At 43.6% G+C, this 19,515-nt stretch overlaps 1 protein-coding gene across 2 annotated transcripts in view; it reads right to left on the bottom strand.

The window, feature by feature from the left end:
- Positions 1-5,935, bottom strand: part of MAP3K7 (mitogen-activated protein kinase kinase kinase 7) — a 61,547-nt gene extending 55,612 nt beyond the window's left edge. For both annotated transcript variants that reach the window (XM_075862166.1, XM_075862165.1), the window contains exon 1: positions 5,532-5,935. In XM_075862166.1, the coding sequence (XP_075718281.1) occupies positions 5,532-5,618 (87 nt within the window). In that variant the 5' untranslated portion in view covers positions 5,619-5,935. The remainder of the gene's footprint in view (positions 1-5,531) is intronic.
- Positions 5,936-19,515: the final 13,580 nt, after the last annotated feature.

The raw sequence follows: 19,515 nt of genomic DNA on the forward strand, positions 1-19,515 counted from the left end.
TACAGAAAAAAAATTGAATAAAATTGAAATTCAGCAGAAAAAATGAAATTTGCAAATTTCATTTCCACTTTGCTTTAATTCCTATGAAATGCCTGAAGGGTTAAAAAACTTTCTATATGCTGTTTTGAATACTTTGAGGGGTCTAGTTTTTAAAATGGGGTGTTTTATGGGGGTTTCTAATACATAGGCCCCTCAAAGCCACTTCAGAACTCAAGAGGTACCTTGAAAAAAAGGCTTTTGAAATTTTCTTAAGAATATGAGAAATTGCTGTTTATGTTCTAAGCCTTGTAACGTCCAAGAAAAATAAAATAATGTTCAAAAAACGATGCCAATCTAAAGTAGACATATGGGAAATGTGAACTAGTAACTATTTTGGGTGGTATAACCGTCTGGTTTTCAAGCAGATGCATTTAAATTCTGAAAAATGCTATTTTTTGTAAATTTTCTCTAAATTTTGCAATTTTTCACAAATAAAGACTGAATATATCGACCAAATTTTACCACGAACATGAAGCCCAAAGTGTCACGAGAAAACAATCTCAGAATCGCTTGGATAGGTTTAAGCATTCCCACGTTATTACCACATAAAGTGAAATATGTCAGATTTGAAAAATGGGCTCTGAGCCTTAAGGCCCAAACTAGGCTGCGTCCTTAAGGGGTTAAAGAGGCTCTGTCACCACATTATAAGTGGCCTATATTGTACATGATGTGATCGGCGCTGTAATGTAAGTAACAGCAGTGGTTTTTATCTAGAAAAACGATCATTTTTTACGGAGCTATGAAGTATTTTAGCTTTATGCTAATGAGTTTCTTAATGGACAACTGGGCGCGTTTTACTATATGGCCAAGTGGGCGTTGTGGAGAGAAGTGTATGACGCTGACCAATCAGCATCATACACTTCTCCCCATTCATTTACACAGCACATAGCGATATCGATATGTGCAGCTACATACACAAACATTAACGTTACTGCAGTATCCTGACAATGAATATACATTACCTCCAGCCAGGACGTGATGTGTATTCAGAATCCTGACACTTCGCTAACACAATCCCGACACTACAGCACAGCAAGTGTAATCTCGTTTGAAATGACAGTTTACAGAGTAATCTCGCGAGATTACGCTTCCTGTGTTGTAGCGTCGGGATAATATTAGCGAAGTGTCAGGATTCTGAATACACATCACATCCTGGCTGGAGGTAATGCATATTCATTGTCAGGATACTGCAGTAACGTTAATGTGTGTGTATGTGCCTGCACATAGCGATATTGCTATCTGCAGACTAAATGAATGGAGAGAATTATGACGATAATTGGTCAGCCAAAGAAGTAGTAGGACAACAGCACACGTCTCGACCCATAGTGAGTGAAGGGTCTTTGTCAAGCCTTCACTCACTATGGGTCGAAACGTTGCTTGTCGTTTGTGGATGTCTTGACAATAAAACCACTTTGATGATTTGAAGACGTGTGCTGTTGTCCTACTACTTCTTTGGATATACATCGTGCTGGAGTTGGTTTGCCTGGCTTGACAGCGTGCACCGCACCATACTCGGGACTAGTGCTGCTTCAAAAATCTCCTTTTTTCTGATAATTGGTCAGCGTCATACACTTCTTTCCACAACGCCCACTTGATCAAAAAGTAAAACACGCCCAGTTGTCCATTAAGAAACTCATTAGCATAAAGCTAAAATAGGTCATAACTCCGTCAAAAATTATTGTTTTTCTAACAAAACACTGCTGTAATCTACATTACAGCGCCGATCACATCACGTACAAGATAGGCCACTTATAATGTGGTGACAGAGCCTCTTTAAGTACCATAAACAGGGATCTAAATGGCAATATCATTATCTAACATCATCCTTGATGCAGTGTCTCTTAACTAAAACCTAGTCTATTCCTAAGCCTGTTATAAACCTTAGTAATCCCTGACATACAGAACACACACCAATCCGTTTAGGAATAAACCAATTCAAATTTGCCAAACCACAAACAGGGTAATAGTGGCAGGGTAATAGTGGCAGAAAGAAATCAGTATGGCTGGAATATAAAAAGGTATAATTTTGTCTATAAACATAACACACACCTTGGTGGTGCTAGGCGGTCATGAACACAGTTATTGGACATGTTGGAATGTTTGTATTTCTTACAGATATTCAATATTTATTCCAAAGTCTGCATATTACAATGTTAAACAAATGAAAACGGCAAAGCAGATCAAGAAAGGAGACTATCCAATACAAGAAATCAAATGGTCATCCCATCCTATGTTTTAAAGGAAAATATGCTGAATAGTCAGAATAAACTTAATGTACAGAAAGTGGTATTAAAGGGGTTTTCCAGGCAATAGAAATTGATCGCCTATCCTCAGTATAGCCCATCAATAGCTGATGGGTGGGGGTCCAACTTGTGGGACTCAAACTGATTTAACTGTGTTGAAGGGGCCGCAGCGCTGTCCATTTCTTCTTGCTCACTGTGAATCGCAGACACGCATTTAGCGGCGATTTACGTGCATTGCAGCCTTTTCTCTCATTCACTTCAAAGGCTGTGTTCACACCATGCTTGTGGTGTATGTCCAGCATATACACCAACCTCTAGTTCTGGAGATAGGTGAGGGTGCCAGAGCTGGGACCCGAATCTATCAGACATTTATGGCATATGCTGTGGTTGAGATATTTTTGCAGCCTATATGCTGGATGTACATGGCAAGCGGAAAAAAAAATTCTAAACAGACAAAGAGACAATATGGGCAAGGCATGGGAAATTAGAGGAGCCAGATAGACTTTTTTTGTGCTTATTAGCTAATGGTGTCTAGCTTTTTATGTGGTTTTCTATTGCGGTCTATGAGATTTCGCATTGCTGGCTACTAAACAATAACAACCGGTCTCCTGGAGAGATCTAACTGACTATAGGGTCCAGGACTGAGAATCTGACCATAGAGGCTGCAGTGCCCCGTATCCTGCCCCTTTGGCGCCCGTCCGCTTTCTATGGCCTGTACACAACTATCTGCGGAGAGCCAAGGAAAGGAAAACCTAGCCGTCTCCATCACGTTACAAGTTGTGTAAAATGAACGTGGCCGCTGGAATCTGGGAGAATACATCATAAAGGGTCTGCACACCTCTGTATCCAGTCATTGTATTTTCTATTATCCCAAATGTTTTCAAACAATAAAGCAACTTTGCAAACATTATGCAGACTTGTGTCTCCATGGTTACTTACAACAAACAAACGCTATATGATACTATATATCAAAGTGGATTTTGACTGGAATCCCTCAGAAATATTACAGAAGAGCCGCATTCAGGGCAAAACACAAGGCCGAACCGGGCGATGCGGCAAAGCATAAAATGCAGACGTATAACTACTAAGTCAGACCAGTCTAATGCTAAGCACTCGCGGCCAGATTACATTTTAAAACGCATGGGATGGAAAGTGCTGTTGACGCAAAACTTGCACTTCAGTAAAAACATAGGAGAGGACCATGAAGATCCAGCGGGGACACCTCTAAAGTAATCGAGGCGCTGCGTTACAAGCTTGGTGCTTGGGGAGTCTGGAGAAATCCATAGGCCCTCATTCGTAAAACTCTCATCGCCTTGTAGTAATCTATACCGAACCTTTGTGGGCCTCAGATACTTTACATAGGTATTCTCCCCAGAAGGACAGTACAGGGCGTCAGGGAGAACAGGGACTGTATGCAGGATCCATGAGCCAATTTTAAATTGGTTTTTAAATATAGTCTAGAACTACGGCCCCCAAGATCGACACAAATCAAACGTCAAGATAAAAATATTCAGGCACATTCAGAGTTCAGTTAGAAGAGCTGAGAGAGGATACCATGGTACACTAAGGCCCCATGCACACGAACGTGTTTTTGCGTCCGCAATTCCCCCGAAAATCCACGGGAGAATTGCGGACCCATTCATTTCTATGGGCCCATACACACTATCCGTGTTTTCACTGGTCCCCGCATGACCGCAAATCCGTGCCGCATAAACTCAGGACATGTCTTATTATGGCCCGCAAATTCGATGCGGACATGCCCATAGAAGTCAATGGGCCCGTGGAAAAAGCGGATACACCTCCATGTGTCAACCGCAGTTTGCGGATTTGCGGAAGTGTTGCTAGGCAACGACCGGGAATGAGTTCTGTCGTCGTGAAGGCTGGAGAGTGTGTTGGAAAGCAGCAGAAAGCAGCAGAGAGCAGCATGGCTTCTATGATCAGCGTTGAGAAGTTAATCATCCTGGTCCAGCACAAGCCCAGTCTATGGGATAAGCGCCTGGAAGAGTATTCTGACAGGAATGTAAAAGATCTTGCCTGGCAGGAGATCTGCAGTGAACTGTAACTGGCAGAGTGGGAGAAGACAATACAAGCGCAAAATAAACGCATGGGTAAGTTTCACACCTTGATGCGGTTTGTTGTTTTTTACTTCTGTCATGTCATAGTGACATGTCTGAAGTTTTGATTGGTGGGGGTTGGATCACTGAGACCCCCACCAATCGCTGAAACGAAGCTGCAGAAGTGCACGTGTGATTGCTTAGTTTGTGCGATTGGTGGGGGTCTCATGGTTCGGACCACCACCAATCAAAACGTGACATGTCACTATTAGGGCACGGGCAGACGTGGTGGAATTGCTGTTGAATTCAATGCAAAAACTGAAACCTGTGGCAAGTCCGCTGTCTTTTCTGCAACGTCTGAATTACCTGTCAAATATGCAAATGTTGGTGCAGATTTGTTGCGTAAATGGCCCAAATCTGCACCAACATTTTCAGAGGAAAAACTCTACCACGTATGGCCGTGCCCTTACATTTCAGAAGTTCGAGTAACGTTACACTTCAAATAGGTTGATCTGTGATTTTTTTTATTTTATCTCAGAGTTGACTTCTAAAGGGGTTGGGACAAGCTTTTGACATCATGTTGTACCTGGGCTTTTTTTTTTTATCCGCATTTTGCGATTACATACGGATGAACTGCGGAGGACATTTCACGGAACACGGTCCTGGAATTTGCGGACCAGAAAAACACTACGGTCGTGTGCATGATATCCATGGGGTCCTGTATATCAGACAGCACGGTCTACAACTTTCTAAACTCCTCATCCCATCGCTGCCGCCTGCTCCAATCCCAGGGCTTGTAGGAGCGGTAGCGGCACCGGCTCTGGAAAGGCACTTTTAATCGAGTAGGCCACGACATGCTCTCCCCCGTCTTCCGCTACAATAAGGACGAGGTGAATGATAGAAAGCTGCACCCTGAATTGCTGTACATTGGGAAGCTTTATAATATTATTCTACAATGAAGATGTCCTGACTATGGGCAGCATATAATGGGTGTCCATACATGATCAGGGGCAGCAGTGACAACACTACACTGGTTTACCGGGAACTTTCTGACAGTCAGCAGCTGCTGTCACTTGGCAGCACTACCCCCTTCTGTGCATTTACCCGACTCATGTATACGTCCTGCACCATGCAATGCCCCCATACAGCTCCCCAACCTCCAGCCTCATCCTCCGGTTGTTGTCCCCCAACTCACCTCTTCCACCTCGATCTCCTTGAAGTCGATCTCTTCAAAGTTGAGCACTGGAGGGGTTTCAATCATGTCAGCGGAAGAGGCAGACATGCCGTTCCCTCACCAAGCCAAACAAGACCTCGGACAGATGCCGAGAACACAAGCAGCGGGGGTTACCGGACCCGGGGCCACCATACACTCGGGCTTCACGGGCGGCCCCGGCCCTGCAATATCCAGGTGACCCCCAGTGGGTAACCCAATCCTGACCTGATAAATGGCGGAGATCGGAGGTGAAGCAGAAAGGGAGCTGCGCTGGCACACTCCCGATCCGACCATACATGTAAGCGTCGGAAGCTGCAAAGGCCGGGAGCACAGTAGCGGTGAAAGGGGCAGTACGCCACACTACGTCATTCCCGTACGGCTGTAGAGTTTACAGGAAGAAGCTTTTTTTTTTTTTTTTCTTAACTTTATTGAAAACGCAACAAAAAACAAAACTACTGTACAGGTGTGTATCAGAGCACCAATGTCAACTGACTATAGGAATGTTCTGCAAAATACAAATAACAAAGTCCTATAGTTCAAAAAAAGAAAAATGCAAATATGGATGTTTTTTTGTTGTTGTTTTTTTGCAACATGTAAAAACCTGTAAAAAATAATATTTGAAAGAAACACAACAAAGGAATATAATGATTGTTAATGTATTTATGTCAGAGTGACTCCCGAAAAAAGGTTTTTTTATGAGGCACTATGGCCCCATGCACACAACCGTAAAAAGTCTTTGTAATTGCGGACCACAATACGGTCCGCAATTACGGACCCATTCAGTATCGCTATGGATACGTGTCCGTGTCGTAGAACTGTGTCGGGAATTATGGAACATGTCCTATTTTTCAGGTTTTACGGGCCGTGCTCCCATACTTTGTATGGGTGCACGGACAAAAAAATGCAGGTGGCCGTCGGCGGCCTGCCGTACCTGTAATCGGGCACGGCCGTCTGCATGGGGCCTATGGGATTTTGTCTAACTGCTCATGGGGGCACTCTCCCTCTCCCAATGTTTATGGGGGAACTCTGTCTAATAATGTTTATGGGGCACTGTCTCTCTAACAATGTTTATGGGTCACTCTCTGACAATGTTTATGGGGTACTGTCTGACAATATTTATGGGGGAACATTCTGTGTCACAAAGTTTACAGGGGTAATCTCTGTCTAACAATATTTATGGGGCACTCTGTCTGACAATCTTTATGGGTCACTTTCTGTCTGACAATTTTTATGGTGGCACTCTGCATTACAATATTTATGGGGCGCTCTCTGACAATCTTTATGGGGCACTTTCTGTCTGACAATTTTTATGGTGGCACTTTGCATTGCAATATGTATGGGGCACTCTTTGACAATCTTTGTGGGGCACTTTCTGTCTGACAATGTTTATGGTGGCACTCTGCATTACAATATTTAATATTTATGGGGCACTCTCTGTCTGACAATGTTTATGGATCACTCTCTGACAATGTTTATGGATCACTCTCTGACAATGTTTATGGGTCACTCTCTGACATTGTTTATGGGTCACTCTCTGACAATGTTTATGGGGGAACTCTGTCTAATAATGTTTATGGGGCACTGTCTCTCTAACAATGTTTATGGGTCACTCTCTGACAATGTTTATGGGGTACTGTCTGACAATATTTATGGGGGAACATTCTGTGTCACAAAGTTTACAGGGGTAATCTCTGTCTAACAATATTTATGGGGCACTCTTTATGGGTCACTTTCTGTCTGACAATTTTTATGGTGGCACTCTGCATTACAATATTTATGGGGCGCTCTCTGACAATCTTTATGGGGCACTTTCTGTCTGACAATTTTTATGGTGGCACTTTGCATTGCAATATGTATGGGGCACTCTTTGACAATCTTTGTGGGGCACTTTCTGTCTGACAATGTTTATGGTGGCACTCCGCATTACAATATTTAATATTTATGGGGCACTCTCTGTCTGACAATGTTTATGGATCACTCTCTGACAATGTTTATGGATCACTCTCTGACAATGTTTATGGGTCACTCTCTGACATTGTTTATGGGTCACTCTCTGACAATGTTTATGGGGGAACTGTGTCTAATAATGTTTATGGGGCACTGTCTCTCTAACAATGTTTATGGGTCACTCTCTGACAATGTTTATGGGGTACTGTCTGACAATATTTATGGGGGAACATTCTGTGTCACAAAGTTTACAGGGGTAATCTCTGTCTAACAATATTTATGGGGCATTCTGTCTGACAATCTTTATGGGTCACTTTCTGTCTGACAATTTTTATGGTGGCACTCTGCATTACAATATTTATGGGGCGCTCTCTGACAATCTTTATGGGGCACTTTCTGTCTGACAATTTTTATGGTGGCACTTTGCATTGCAATATTTATGGGGCACTCTTTGACAATCTTTGTGGGGCACTTTCTGTCTGACAATGTTTATGGTGGCACTCTGCATTACAATATTTAATATTTATTGGGCACTCTCTGTCTGACAATGTTTATGGATCACTCTCTGACAATGTTTATGGATCACTCTCTGACAATGTTTATGGGTCACTCTCTGACATTGTTTATGGGTCACTCTCTGACAATGTTTATGGGGCACTCTGTCTGACAATGTTTATAGGTCACTCTCTGACATTGTTTATGGGTCACTCTCTGTCTGACAAAGTTTGTGGGGCACTCTGTGTCTGACAATGTTTATGGGGAAACTCTCTGTCCAACGATGTTTGTGGAGGCACTCTGTCCAACAATGTTTATGGGCACACTCTCTAACAATGTTTATGGGTCACTGGCTGACAATGTTTATGGGGCACTCTGCATTACAATCTTTATGGGGGCACTCTCTGTCTGATAATGAATATAGATTAATTTTTAATCCTTTTTTATGTAACACAGCAGATGTTAACAGAGAAACACATATCAATGTTGATTATACTGACTGACATTTTTAGAAATTTCCCATATGTGGCCCTAGTGGGCTACTTGACTGAAACACAGGCCTCAGAAATGAAGTAGCACCTTGGGGATTTTGGAACCTCCATTTTATTATGATGTTTTCCAGGCACTACAATAGTTTTGCAGGGGTCTTGAAGTGCCAAAACATAAGAAACACCCCTAAAAATACCCCATTTTGAAAACTACACCCCAAGAAATTAATCTATGGGTGCAGTGAGCATTTTTAACCCACGGATGTTTCATAAATTGAATTAGAAATGGGCTGTGAAAATGAAAAATATATATTTTTTATTTTGATGTAGTTTTAGTTTCAATTTTTTATAGAAAAAAGGGCCAGAACATTTGTAAAGCAATTTCTGCCAAGTACTGTAATACCCCATATTTGGTCATAATCTGCTGTTTGGACTCATGGCAGGGCTCAGAATAAAAGGTGCGCCATTTAACTTTTGTGCAGATTTTGCTGGAATGGTTTGCAAACACCATGTTGCATTTGCAAAGCCCCTGAGGTACCAAAACAGTGGAAATCCCCCAGAAGCAGGGGCGTAACTAGGAGAGACTGGGCCCGATAGCAAACTTTTGACTGGGGCCCCCCTCCCCTGGGTGCCACACTACCCCGCCTTGTGGATAGTGCCTCCCTGTAGATTCCGCCACACAGTGCCCCCTGCTGATAGGACCATACAGCCCCCCTGTAGATAGCGCCATACACAGCCCCCTGTATATAGCACCATACAGCTCCCTGTATAAAATGCCATACAGCCCCCTCCCTGTATAAAGCGCCATATCCTCTTCCCTGTAGATAGCGCCAAACAGCCACCTCCATGTAGATAGCACCATACAGCCCCCTCCCTATAGATAGAGTCATACAGCCCCCTCTTTGTATATAGCACCATACAGCCCCCTCCCTGTATTTCGCAAAATACAGCCCCCCTGTATATAGCAACATAATGCCCCCCTGTATATAGCACCATATAGCCCCCCTGTATATAGAACCATACAGCCCCCCTGTAGATAACACCATACAGCCCCCCTGTATATAACGCCACACAGCCCCCCTGTAGATAACGCCAACAACTCCACACCCCCCCCAAAAAAAACGGCCTGTAGCCTATGGTTTGTCCCACAAAAGACATGTATCCACTATCCACAGGATAGGGGATACATGTGTGATCGCTGGGGCCACCAGCGATAAGGAAAACGGGGGACCAAAAGTCCCCCGAAGTTCTCCATGAGAAACCTCGGACTTCCGAGGTCTGCATCCGGCAGCTCAATAAAAATGAAAGGAGCACCGGTCATGCATGCGCACAACGTTTCTCACAGAGAATTTCAGGGGACTTTCGGTCCTCCGTTCTCCTTATCGCTGGGGGTCTTTTGGATACATGTCTTTTGTAGGAACAACCCCTTTAATGGCAGAGCGGGGAGATACCTCCCTGCTCTGCCGTAGTGTTCAGTGGCGTCGCACTGTAGCAGCCGTAGCGACTGCTAGCGGAGCCTCCAGCCATGGGGGAGGTCCATACCACGGGCCCCTGTAGCAGCCGCTACGGCTGCTACAGCAGTAGTTATGCCACTGCTGACGAGTAACCACGTTTTGGAAACTACACCCCTCAAGACATTCACCTAGGGGTGTATTGAACATGCTGACCCCTCAGGTGTTTACCAGAAATTAGTGCGCAGTGGATGTTGCAAAGTGAAAATAGCAATTTTTTTCATAGATGTGCTATTTCAGTTCTAGAATTACTATGCTGTGTTTCCTGTTATTAGAAACAACTTACATGTGGCCCTATTTTTTTTCCTGGACATACGACAGGGCTCAGGAGTAAAAGAGCACCATGTGCATTAGAGGCCTAATTTGGTGTTTTACGTCGCTAATAAAGGCCAATTTAGAGTGGGTTCTCATTGTGCGTTTTTGTTATAGAAAGGCAGGAAAGAAAAACGCATATGAAAAGTGCAAGCTTTTATCAATTACTCATGCGTTTTACAAAGTGTTACAGCTGTAAGCCTATCAATAGTAAATTGAAAATCAGATTACAGCTAAAAGGCTTTGTGAAAAGGCGTGGATATTTAAAAAACACACCAAAAAATTAAATGTTAACCCAGCCTTACATTCATCAATTGCCACGATTTGCTAATGTCTAATAATGATAATTGGTCAGTGTTAACAAAAAAGTAGATTAATGAAAAAACTATAGTTTATTGTTGATTATCAATTGTAATATTGGCATAAAAATAATTGGTAGAACGATTGATAAATGTAAATGCCGCTCATTGACATTTACACTTGGCATTGTTGCCTAGTGCACAGCCCTGTCCCGGTGTTCAGTGGTGTGAACTGTGTTACCCAAGACTTATGTGGTTTGTTGGGAAATGCAGGGCACAATATGCTGTACCAGAAAGACAGGGCACAATATGCTGTACCAGAATCTGGAATGTTTATACATAGACTTGCCCTACCCCAAATTAATATAATACAGTAACTAAATATTATCACCATACCGTGACTACATAATACTACCATACAGTTACTGCATAATACAACCATACCTTGACTGCTAACACCATCATACCATGGCTAAAAAATACAACCATACCGAGACTGGATAACACCACCATACAGTGACTAAATAATACAACTATACTGAGACTGGATAACACCACCATACTGTGACTAAATAAAACAACCATACCGACACTGGATAACGCCACCATGCTGTGACTGGATAAAACCATATAGTGAACGAAAATACATCCAAACAGTGACTGGATAACACAACCACACCATGACTGTAAACAACCATATCTTGACTGAATAATACAGCCATACCTTGACTGAATTACAAGATAGTGTGACTGAACAACACCACGATACTGCAACTGGATAACACCACCATATCGGAAATAAATAACACAACCATACCGTGACCCAATAACACCACCATACCGTGACTGGCTACCACAACCATGCCATAACTGGATAACACAACCATATCAAGAATGGATAACACCACACCTTGACTGAAAAACACTGTGTTTTCCGTTTTCGACAAATTTTTTAAAACAGATGAATTTCATGTGTAGATAATGAAACACTGCCCTCTGTAGGTAATGCAACAGTTAACTCTGTATATAGTGCCACACACCCCCTGTAGATAATGCCACGGTTCCCTGGGTAGATAGAGCCACACACACCCCTGTATGTAGTGCCACATACCCCCTGTAGATAATACTGCAGTTCCCTCTGTAGATAGTGCCACACCCCCTGTATATAGTGCCACACACCCCCTGTAGCTAATGCCACAGTGCCCTCTGTATATAGGGCCACACACTGCCTGTGGATAATGCTTCAGTGCCCTCTGTAGATAGTGCCAAACACCCCCCTGTATATAGTGCCACACACCGCCTGTATATAGTGCCCCACACGCCACTGTAGATAATGCCAGTGTGCCCCCTGTATATAATGCCACAGTACCCCCTGTATATAATGCCACAGTACCCCCTGTATATAATGCCACAGTACCCCCTGTATATAATGCCACAGTACCCCCTGTATATAATGCCACAGTATCCCCTGTATATAATGCCACAGAACTGTCCACATGTATTATGGAATGCTCATAAGGCATATATGAGAGGGATGCTGATAAAAGCTTGTTCACAGGCTAAAGGGAAAAGGAGATATCTGATTTAACTAAGAACATTTAGAGTCTGGAACTGAAAAATAAAGCAGCCCCCACAATAAGTTATGCGACTGAATTAAATTTACAATCTTTACTTGCTTCCCAGCACGATTTGTATCTCAAACGCATGCAAATGCATGCTTATATGCATAATAACAAAGCTGGGGCATTTTTGGCTAAGAAACTAAAACAAGCAGCGCCGCACTCTCGCATTGCTCATCTTATAGCTGAAAAGGGGCATAAAGTCCTGGATCCTAGATTAATTGCTGAGAAATTTCAAGCTTATTACAGTGCTTCGTATAACCTACATGGAGATAATGACACCTATCAACCTACAGGGTCTGATATTACGGACTTTTTCAATTTTGTCCCGTTGCCACAGGTTTCCCAACCCCAGTTATTAGACCTTTCGGCTCCATTTACTGAGTCGGAGATAATTAAAGCCATATCTTCCCCTAAATAATTTAAGGCTCCTGGCCCTGATGGGTTCACAAATAATTATTATAAAGTGTATGCCACAATTTTTGCCCCTCACCTTCTGCAAGTCTTTAATAAGGCTGCAACAGATGATAATTTTCCGGAGGAAATGTTATCTGCTACCATAGTCACCATTCCAAAGCCCGGAAAAGACCCTATATTTCCAGCTAACTTCCGCCCGATCTCCCTTTTGATTTCGGATATTAAAATTTATACAAAAATTCTTACAAACAAACTTTTCAAAATTGTCCCCGAATTAGTTAAATCAGATCAAGTAGGGTTTGTGGCAGGACGGCAGACTCAGGACGAAACTCGTAGGTTTATAAATCTAGTGCAGTGTGAGGAAGTATCTCAAAGGCCTTCTCTGCTTTTAGCCTTGGACACAGAGAAGGCGTTTGATCGAGTGCATTGGAATTATTTATCTCACCTTTTGGAGCATTTTGGCATTAGAGGTTTTATAAAATCCTCTATACTTGCATTGTACTCGTCTCCCTCAGCTAAAGTTCTTTCCTCAGGGTTTTTGTCCGACTCATTTAAGATACAGAATGGCACGCGGCAAGGTTGTCCTTTGTCCCCCATCATATTTGCCTTAGCCATGGAACCATTGGCAGAGTTGATACGCAATGATCCGAATATTGGGGGTATTAGAGTAAGATAGCTATAGTTAAAATTATACTTTTGCCTGTAATATTATATATGTTTCGTACTGTTAAAGGGGGTGGGGTAATAGCGGGATTCACTGGTTAGTGGCACCCACTATTACTACCGCCTTTATAATCAGGGTCACTAGGGTTATGCCAAGTTCCCCTACCTTTTCCTTATACTAACGTCGATCTAATTGTTTTAGCGGCTACTCAAGGGAATAAGACCGTATAGTAAATAAAGGTAATATTTATTAACATACAGTAATCACTCTCATATATAAAATACAGTAACTAATCACAGTACAGTATAAACACGGTATCACAATCCTAATTATACCGCCACCCACTTACCTAAACATACACAGAATACAGTTACGTTACAACACAATACACATAAGTTACTTGTGATTCTCACACGCTCACTATCTCTATCCCACGCCCTCCTAATATAACTTTCCCTATACACTAAGGGTTAATATGGGATAAGGAGGAACAAGGGGAATGGGTTTCTGTGTACCTGGGGATGTGCAGGTCAAGGGTCACTGCAGGGTACTTAGGGCAGCAAGGGTGAACAGGGTTCACCAAGTGTTTAACTCAGGTACTGCAAGGGGTTAACTTGCACCAAGGGTTACTCAGGGAAGCAAGGGTTAACTCTGGGACAGTACTCAGGGAGAGCAAGGGGTTAACTCAGGGACTCAGGGAAGCAAGGGTTAACTTACTCAGGGGGAGTAGGGACAGTACTCAGGGAGAGCAAGGGGTTAACTCAGGGACTCAGTGAAGCAAGGGTTAACTTAGGGACTCTGGGACAGTACTCAGGGAGAGCAAGGGGTTAACTCAGGGAAGCAAATATTACAGCAGGAGGAGACAGGGAGAGACAGGGTTAAGTGTAGCTATTGCTACACTTGATACTTAGCGTGACTCGACTTGTTGGTGGAGCAGAAGCAGACGCAGGAGCCGTAGCAGGTCGTTGGAGGAGAGAGAGGTGAGCCGGTTCGTGGTGGTTAGGCAGGCAGGCAGGCAGCTCTCAGCTGGTAGTGAGGTCGTCTTCTGCTAGCTCCAGCTAGGTTCGGCTGCTGAGCGTACTGACGCAGGGCTATTTAACCTGTCTCCATGATTTCCAAACAAAGCAGGGCAATGCTAATTGTCCTGCTTTGCTTACAACCACATTCATGACCAGGGCTGTTGTTGTTGTTACAGCCCTGGCTCATGATACATTATATGTATTATACATACACATATATATTACATATATGTGTGTATATATATATATATATATATATATATATATATATATATATATATACTGTATATATACACACATATACACACACACTATATATATATATATATATATATATATATATATATATAGGGACACTTCCCTTTACACGTACGGTACCTATCCCGGTTTCTAATGCTTACCTTTCCAAACTCCAGAAGTTACTTACGGATTTCATATGGGCTGGAAGGAAATCGAGAATACGGTTTTCCACGAGGGTTAGACCTTGGCCTTCTGGGGGGATGGGAGTTTCCGGATGTTAAAAAATACTCTACTGTTCTTACCCATATGTATCATTGGTGGCATAGTAACTCGGAACTTAGATGGGTAGAGGTTGAGAGGTCCATGGTGGAGTTTCCTCTTGTCGCCCTTCTGTCAATAAAAGTTTCTAAAAGCCCAGTATTGTGTAAACCTTTACTTTCTATTGTTGCTTCTGTATCCTCCTGGAGATATCTTACTTCAGTTACACCTGTGTCGGAGTGTATATCCTTGAAGCTATTGCCCCTCTGCTATCTATCTTCTTTTGTGCCAGAAATCAGGACCTGGGTAAAGGCTGGGATATGTGATATAGGCTCACTGTATGATGGAGATGCATTCATACCTTTTCAGAATTTGGTACAAAGATACCACATTCCCAAACATGATCTGTTAAATACTTTCAAATCTGCCATATCTTACAGTTGAGTTCTCTGGATACCCCAGTATTCTTTATTATTGCATATAAGATACTTGTTCTAGCATCGCCTAAACCCAAAGGGATCTCTTTGTTTTATTCTGAGGTTTCCCGATCTCAGTCGTTAGTCAAGCCAGGATATCTGTTGCATTGGGAAATAGATTTAAATGGGAAATTTCACTAATTGAATGGTAGTCTACTATACAATGGGTCTCCAGAATTTGAAGGGGAGCTAGTCATAGAGAAACAGCGCAAAAAATATTACTTAGGTGGTATAGAACCCCTCTGCAAATTTCTAAATTTAATGTTACTTACTCTCCGTCTTGTTGGAGGGGTTGCGGTATGATAGGTAGTTATATGCATGCATGGTGGACTTGCCCTCTAGTATCCAACTTTTGGAAAGCAACTTTCACAGTTATCTCTTTTATTGTACAGTTTAAGGTATCTCCATCCCCTGCTCTGGCATTATGTTTCATTGGCCTTGTTGACATTCCTACAGAGTTTCGGTGGGTTGTTGGCCATGTAATCCTGGCTGCCAGACTATTGATATCCAGGTCTTGGAAGTCCTCAGATCCGATTACAACAGCGGAGTTAATTAATTTAGTGCAATTTGACTATGTTATGGAGAAGATGGTAGCTGTACGTCTAAATACATTCAATAGTTTTCGCGTGCAATGGGCCCTATGGTCTGAATATAGGTTGTCCGGGACTGCCCCCCCCTTCCGTCATGACATAGGCATTAGTAGTTTTGGGTGGTACGTTCGAGGCTATAGGTTCATCTTTCTATCTTCTGATTTGACGTCTTGTACTTTTGAATAGTCCTATAAAAAAAAAAAATTCTCACTGAGGCCTAGGGTGATCTTCTGACTGTTTGTGGGATGGATATGGGAGGGCACAACCTCTGGTTTAGAGGCTACATGTTTTGAAAGAAGGTAACACGGTGGTCTTTATTAAACTTATTTCGTTACAGCCTAAGGGTATGTTCACACGAGGGCGTCCGTTACGGCTGAAATTACGGGGATGTTTCAGCCTGAAAACATCCCCGTAATTTCAGCCGTACCGGCATGTGCAGCCGCTTGAACGCCGCGTCAATTACGGGCGTAATTAGCGCTGCTATTCATTGGAGTCAATGAATAACGGCTCTAATTACGGCCAAAGAAGTGACAGGTCACTTCTTTGACGCGGGCGTCTATTTAAGCGCCGTCTTTTGACAGCGGCGCGTAAATATATGCCTCGTGTGAACAGACAAACGTCTGCCCATTGCTTTCAATGGGCAGATGTTTGTCAGCGCTATTGAGGCGCTATTTTCGGGCGTAATTCGGGGCAAAAACGCCCGATTTACGTCCGTAAATAGGCCGTGTGAACATACCCTAAGGAGCTGAGATTTGTCTGTTTGTTATTTCTGTTGCATTTGTACTATAGTTCAAGATTTACGGTAACTTGCTGACAATGTATGGAATTGTTTTATTGGAATGGATTATGTAGTGCAAATGTGTTTTCCTTTTCTCCTTTGTTATATTGAAAACGTAATAAAAATTTAAATTGAAAAAAATAATGCCACAGAACCCCCTGTATATAATGCCACAGTACCCCCTGTAGTTAATGCCACAGTACCCCCTGCAGATAATGCCACAGTACCCCCTGTTGATAATGCCACACAGGCCCCCTGTAGATGGCGCCACACACACACACGCCCCTGTAGATAATGCCGCATTGCCCTCTGGCCGGGGATTCTGCTCCAGGAGGAGCCCCTGACGTCAATGTCCATATATGGACAGTAACCTCAGGGGTTTCCTCTAGGAGCGGAATCCCCGGACAGATTATCAGCAACGAGGATTCCGCTCAATCAGTAGCCACTGATGTCACTGTCCATATATGGACAGTAATGTCAAGGGCTTCCCCGAGCACAGCGCTTAGGCTCTATTCACATGACAGGGTCCGAGTGTCGGCCGATAAAAACACCAGTTTTGGTCCGTTTTTCTCGGCCATTTTGCATCCGTTCTGTTTCCGTTTTTAACGACCGATTGTGACCCGTTCTGCATCCGTTTTTTTTCCCTGTCCGTTTTAAAAACGGATGCATTTCATTTGTAAATTTTCTGCCATACACTTCCCTCTGTAGTTAATGCCACACAGACCCTGTAGATAATGCCACACACTGACCTCTGTAGATATTGCCACACAGCACTCTGTAGATATTGCCACATCCCCCTTGTAGATAATGCCACACACTGCCCTCTGTAGATAATGCCACACACTGCTCCCTGTAGATAATGCCACACACTGCCCTCTGTAGATATTTCCACAGCCCCCCTGTAGTTAATTCCACACAGACCTCCTTGTAGGTACTGCCACACAGACCCCATTGTAGGTAGTGCCACACAGCCCCCCTGTAGGTAATACCACACAGCCCCCCTGTGGGTAATGCCACACAGCCCCCCTGTGGGTAATGCCACACAACCCCCTTGTAGTTAGTGCCGCACAGACCCTCTTGTAGGTAGTACCACAAAGACCCCCTTGTAGGTAGTTCCACACAGACCCCCTGTAGGTAGTGGCACACAGAACCCCTGTAAGTAATGCCACACAGCTCCCCTCTTCCTCTAGGTAATGCCACACAGCCTCCCTGTAGGTAGTGCTATACAGCACACGTGTATCAAGCCACCCCCCATAGATGGCACCCCCCCACCTTCCTGTAGGGGGAGCGCTCCAGGAGAATTCCCTGACTTCAATGTCCATATATGGACAGTGAAGTCAGGGACTCCTGAATCAGAATCACCGGTCACAGCGCCGTGGATTCCGCTTCAGAAGTCCCTGACATCACTGTGTCAATATATGGACAGTGAAGTCAGGGACTTCTCCTTAATTAGAATCACCGGTCACAGCGGCGGGGATTCCGCTTCAGAAGTCCCTGACGTCACTGTGTCTATATATGGACAGTGAAGTCAGGGACTTCTCCTGAATCTGAATCACCGGCCACAGCACCGGGGTTTCCGCTTCAGAAGTCCCTGACGTCACTGTGTCCATATATGGACAGTGTAGTCAGGGACTTCTCCTGGAGTGGAAACACTGGCCACAGCGCCGGGGATTCCGCTTCAGAAGTCCCTGACGTCACTGTGTCCATATATGGTTTAACGGCTGCCGCATCGTTCCCCGCCGTCCCCACGGCCTCTGCTCCTGTTCCGGCGTCCTCCATTACCAGCTGCTCATCCCGAGCTCCACTAACCCGATCCGGACGCTCTGCTGGCCCTGGACGGCGTCAGGTAAGTGCATCCCTTACCTCCCTCCGCGGCCGTCATCCTCGATGTGCGGCTGCACTCACTTTCCTTTGGACATTTTACAAGTACATTAATAAAAGTTATATTTTATTCAGTTTCAGTCAGTAGTTGGGAAATTGGGTTTTCACTGTGCCACAGGCACATTAGTTCTTTGCACCACTAGAGTTCGCGCACGCTGACTCGTCCTGTCTTAAAGGGCAAGCGCACGCCTTAATTCCTAAGACTTCCTATTTAAAGGGGTTGTCCGAGATACCAAAATTTTTTCAAAAACTGTGTCATACATTACCCCTTATACAGACAACCTAAATAAAGCATTATTTTTTTTAAAAATTCTACTTACCACATTTCTTCTTTGAATTTAGCACAGCTTGTTTACATGCAGTTCAGGTCTGGTTTGTTGATCTTTCCTTGTGATTAAACTTTTTTTCCATGCACGCTCATTGCAGGCTGCAATGAGCGTGCACGTACTGTCCTTGCTCCTCTCCGCTGACATCCTTCACTGGACTTGTCTCCTTGCTGACATTCTTGAAGGATGGTGAGCAAATGTCACCCCCCCATTATGTTTTTCACATTGATGTTTTCTTTCTCTTTTCAGGTCTATAAACCTCTTCGTGTCTACCCTCACCCTCGTCCACTTTCTTCTATCTCATGTCTCTCTCCACTAAGGCTATGTTCACACAGAGTTTTATTGCAGGAGGAATATCTGCCTCAAAATTCCCTCTTGAAGTTTGCGGCAGATTTACCTCTCCCTGCACGTTGATTTTTGCATCCTTTTTCCCGGGGTTTTTTGTGCGCTTTGTTTTTCATTTGTGTTTGTCGCTTTGTTCGGGGCGTTTTTCGCTTAGTTCATCTTGGCGTTTTTTGCTTGTTTGTTTGCGTCTTTTTTTTTGCGATGTTTTTCGCTGTGCTTTCCGTTGCGTTTATTGTAGCCTTTTTCGCGTCGTTTACCGTTTCTTTTTTTGCGTCGTTGTTTGCGGCTATTTTTGCTGCGT

Source organism: Rhinoderma darwinii, chromosome 4, assembly GCF_050947455.1.
Source record: "Rhinoderma darwinii isolate aRhiDar2 chromosome 4, aRhiDar2.hap1, whole genome shotgun sequence".
In the NCBI taxonomy this organism is placed as follows: domain Eukaryota; kingdom Metazoa; phylum Chordata; class Amphibia; order Anura; family Rhinodermatidae; genus Rhinoderma; species Rhinoderma darwinii.